The sequence below is a fragment of the Gavialis gangeticus genome, unplaced genomic scaffold (genome assembly GCF_001723915.1).
Source record: "Gavialis gangeticus isolate Ggan-Ray unplaced genomic scaffold, GavGan_comp1, whole genome shotgun sequence".
Lineage (NCBI taxonomy): Eukaryota > Metazoa > Chordata > Crocodylia > Gavialidae > Gavialis > Gavialis gangeticus.
In genome coordinates, this window is record NW_017729008.1 from 22,051,169 (window position 1) to 22,055,806 (window position 4,638).

At 41.2% G+C, this 4,638-nt stretch overlaps 1 protein-coding gene across 2 annotated transcripts in view; it reads right to left on the reverse strand.

Moving 5' to 3' along the window:
- GNAT3 (G protein subunit alpha transducin 3) overlaps positions 1-4,638 on the reverse strand; it is a 79,597-nt gene that overhangs the window by 5,904 nt on the left and 69,055 nt on the right. For both annotated transcript variants that reach the window (XM_019509717.1, XM_019509716.1), the window contains one exon: positions 2,467-2,595. In XM_019509717.1, the coding sequence (XP_019365262.1) occupies positions 2,467-2,595 (129 nt within the window). The remainder of the gene's footprint in view (positions 1-2,466; positions 2,596-4,638) is intronic.

Consider the following 4,638-nt stretch of genomic DNA (forward strand, 5'->3'; position numbering starts at 1 on the left):
GAGTACTGCATCCAGTTCTGTGCGTCCCACTTCAGGAGGGATGTGGACAACATTGAGAGGGTCCAGGGGAGGGCCACCTGCATTATCCGGGGACTACAGGGCAGACCCTACAATGAGAGACTGTGGGACCTGAACCTGTTCAGCCTTCATGAAAGAAGGCTGAGGGGGAACCTGGTGACAGTCTATAAACTCACTAGGGGGGACCAGAAGGGTTTGGGAGAGACCTTGTTTCCCCTAGCGCCCCCTGGCATAACAAGGAATAATGGCCACAAGTTGTTGGAGAGTAGGTTTAGATTAGATATCCGTAAGAACTACTTCATAGTTAGGGCTGCTAGGATCTGGAACCAACTTCCAAGGGAAGTGGTGCTGGCTCCTACCCTGGAGGTCTTTAAGAGGAGGCTTGATGCCTACCTAGCTGGGATCATTTGAGCCCAGTTTTTTCTCCTGCCCTGGCAGGGGGTCGGACTTGAAGATCTATAAGGTCCCTTCTGACCCTACTTCTATGATTCTGTGATTTGATTCTGAACTCAGGTGCGGTAATATTAACTCAGGTATAGAAATGACTGACAGTGAAGTATTGGAGGCACTGTCAAAATGCTCAAGAAGGCTAAATTTTGTTTTATGAATTTGAGTAAAAGATGTACATTTAACTTCAATGACTATGGAATTACTGACAATATCTTTTGACTTTTTTGCCTAGTTTTTGTTTATATTTATATTTGGGTTTTTTGCTTTGAGTTTAAGATGAATGACATACTGCTAAGCTCCTAGTATGTTAGTAAAGCTTTTAGTTGTTCTTTCACTGGAACATTATATTTGTTGTGTTATATTCAATTATGTTGATTATGTGCCACACCATCTTCACCTATCTTTTCAAAATTCTAGATCCAGCCATATTTGCATGTGTATACACCACTTATATATACTGAATACAGCATTTCTCTAGGAGTGTTCTAATTGACTTCAATAGGTCTGTTCAAGGTCTGTACACTTTCTATTTAGCTGGATCTAGTTTGGAGATCATGCTGTGGAAGTGACCTGTGCAACTCTATCAAATTCTAGCCACATAGAAGGGGCTAATTCTTTGCATTTGTCCTCAGGTAAAGATACCTGAATAAAGGTGGCCTTATTTAAATAGACCAGATCCCAGTCTAATCAGCAGGACTTTCAGGTGCAGAGGACTTCTGAAAATCATATCCCATTTCAATGTATATTTTTTAAATTTTGAAAACAATAGTAGTATTTCTTTAAATGTTAAAAGAATGACTGGCAGAGCACAAGGAAGATAAGCATATGCATATGCTCCATTTAGAAATACTTCTAAAGAACACAGTGATGGCAGTGTCTACAAGCTGCAAACTGCAAAGCTAATGTTGCTTGTGTGGCTTTAATTCTGCCTTGTGTTTCACAGACATCATGATACAATCTTCTACGAAGGGGATACACAAAGTTTTTTCTGTATCATCTGTATGTACACACAAACCTGACACTGAGCCCAGGAAAACCTGCCTGCAGCTGACAGATGCCTGTGGCTGATGGACAGTGTGGCAGGGCAGAGGGAGTGCTTGCCCCCATGCCTGACAGCCCGGTTGGGCTCCGTGATGCTGCACCCGCCCACGGGAATTCTCCTGGCTTCAGTGTCAGGTCCGTGTGTACATCATGGAGTGCTTCATGACAAGATTTGTGACAGACACAGGCGCCTCTTCCCCCCACCCCCCTCTCTACCTGCCTGGGGCTGACAGTTGGCTAGAGATAGGAGGCAAGGCTGCAGAAAGTATCTGGGCCTACCCACTTGTTTCTGGGCTAGCCACCTGCCCATCTCTCCTGCCATGCCTTGATGTTCCTCATTGTCTGATGTTAAATCAGGCAGGAGGCTGCCCTTTAGCTGCCCTACTGACAAGGGCCTCTGTATATACTCCAGTCTCCCCTTGACGTGTCCCATGCCTCACAGATGTTTCATATGGCCTAATAATTGGCCTCATCATCACATGGCTTTGCAGCCAGCCCTATCCTTGGGCCTATCAGCCCCTTCCTTGGGCCTATCAGCCCCTTCCATAGGCCCTGTCCTCAGGCTCTAAGACCCATCAACAGGGCACAAGCCTCTCTTGACTCTCAGCCCTGTCCTCGGGCTCCCAGCGCCATCCCCAGGCACCCTCGCTGGGCTCCAAGCCCCCTCTGACTACGGCTCCCAGACCTGTCTTCCCTTGGAGCCTCACACTCAGCTTCCAAGTCCCTGTTATAGATAAACTTACCAGGGATGTGGAGGCTCGGGTAATGAGGTGCCCCTACCCACCTTTCACCCAGAGTGCTCTGTTACAATAAGCCGTATTTGATAAGTAGTATCCAGAAAAGTTATAAGTTATCTTTTTAAATTTATTCTCCTCCTCCTTCCACCTTCCCCACCAATCTTTCACAAAGATCTAGCTATCTGACAAAGGAAGTAGCATCCAGGTAAAATTTGCATACCTGAAGTTTAAATCCTTGAAGGAAAACTGAGTCTCAATAATTCCAGTTGTTTTCACTCGGGAGTGTAGAACATCTTGCTCATTGGGAATATACCCAGGTGCTGCCAGCCTGTCCAAATCATTGAGATAGCTAATGGAATAAGACAGAAGTTAATAATCAGGGAGTTGGAGGAGATTTCTGATATATCAGTGGATGAATGAGTATTTTTCCCATACAGAGAGACCTGAGTTTTGTTAGTCCCACTACTGTAAATCTGAAGAAACTCCACTGAAGTCAACAGGGCCACTGAGTATAAGAGCAGCTTAGCAGGAAGAAAATGCCATCTTCAATGCTGCTTGAGTAGCAACTAACATTAAAGATTCAAAATGTGAAATATGCTACAGTAATCATCCATTAACCAGCACTGTGGCACTATTTGCCTGTTTAAATCAGCCATCATTGGGTTGTATTCTGATATATGCCACTGATAATACATAGGTTTTAATGGAGGCCTGCCATTTTAAGTGAGAACATAACGCCCCTCTGAGACATTTTTTATCTTCCTCAAAATGCAAAGCAAACATTTCAGTAAATGGAAATTACCAAACTCTTAGAAATGGATCTTCTGGGAATTATGTCAGGTAATATTATCAGACAGTGCTTCCAGATTATTATAATCTTTTTATCTCTCTCAATTGAAATGAGAACATGGTGGTTTGGAGCTATTCATAGCTAAGGGTTATTTCCCTTCATCCTGAAATTCACAAGATAAAGGTATAGGCCTGTTTTTCTCTTTATTTTAGTCACCATTTTGTATTTCGTATTTATATTGCAGGACATCCTGGTGGCTTCCTGCCATCTTGGTGATCCATTGCATAAAGATCCTAAGAACAACCATATGAAAGAGGAAATATCAGTCTCATTCTTACAGATGGGGAAATGGAAGTACTGAACATACTCAGGATCACATATAAAATCTGGCAAGACAGGGAATTGAATAAGATCCCCTGAATCGTAATCCCTTTCCCACCATACATCTTTTCTCCTCTCCTGTAAGTACAAGCAACATAAAATAAAGTGGGAATTTTAGTGCGTTTATATAAATAAATGGATTTTTCCAATTTATATTGAAACACTGAACAAAACTAAAAAGCAGAACTACATGAGTTGGGATATATTGTTCAGCAGTGGGTGAGGTAACTCCAGGCCCTCAGGATGTCTTAGCTGGCACTTTTCCATTTGGCCTACATTACCTGTTTCCTTTTGTTAAACTCATCATTGTAAGGCTCTCCCATGTTTTCTAGGTCTTATGTTTTTTTTTCCATCCCTCACAAAAGGTCTGGTCAGTATGAACTGCTGCTATACAAATAAACTCCAGATCTTATCATCTCAACCAGGCAATATTAAGTGTATTTGCAAAGAAAAAAACATGCTAGTGCTAGAACATTTCAGTGCTTGCAGGTTAGTTAACAAATTGTTTGTAAGAAGATTTTCATATTTTAAACTCAATAGCTATCATCCATGCAGAAACTACTTAAAGTGATTATCAATATTTCCATGTCAACCCATTATTTCTGTCCAGTTGCAGATGCACACACCTTATTTTAAACCTGCCATCTAATTCTAGTTCATTGATTCTTAGATTTGCATTCAGAGCGCATGTGTTAACAGCTGCTGTAACTACAGGTCAAGTCTACAGAAATCAGGAATCGCAGCAGTCTTAACTATAAAGAACATAAGTAGTAAAAGATAGACATGTGCATGAAAATTAATATATTCACACCTTGCCTCTTAAATGCAAAGAGGAATCAAGTGACTAAACAAACAAGTGAAATGTATTAGTAGTAGTAATGCTATAGTTTACGCAGCAAGTTTTCAATAGTCTTGATTTCATCCCTTTCTTCATTTTTCAGCAACTGACTTATGACTCCCTAAAAGCAGATCTTCACCAGAATTCAATAAGCCTAACATTTTAATGCTACTTTGCAGCAAAAAAAAAAAAAAAAATTAAAAGGAGAGTGATTAAACTTTGTTTACCAAATCGCTAATTAAAGAATAATCAGTTACACATGTAAGGTCTGATCCTCAGCAGGTATAAATTGGCATCTCTCAGGAGAAGTCAATAGAGCTATCCCAATTTACTATAGTTTAGTTCTAAAAGCAACATAATTGTTACATTGGAAAGCTGATTGG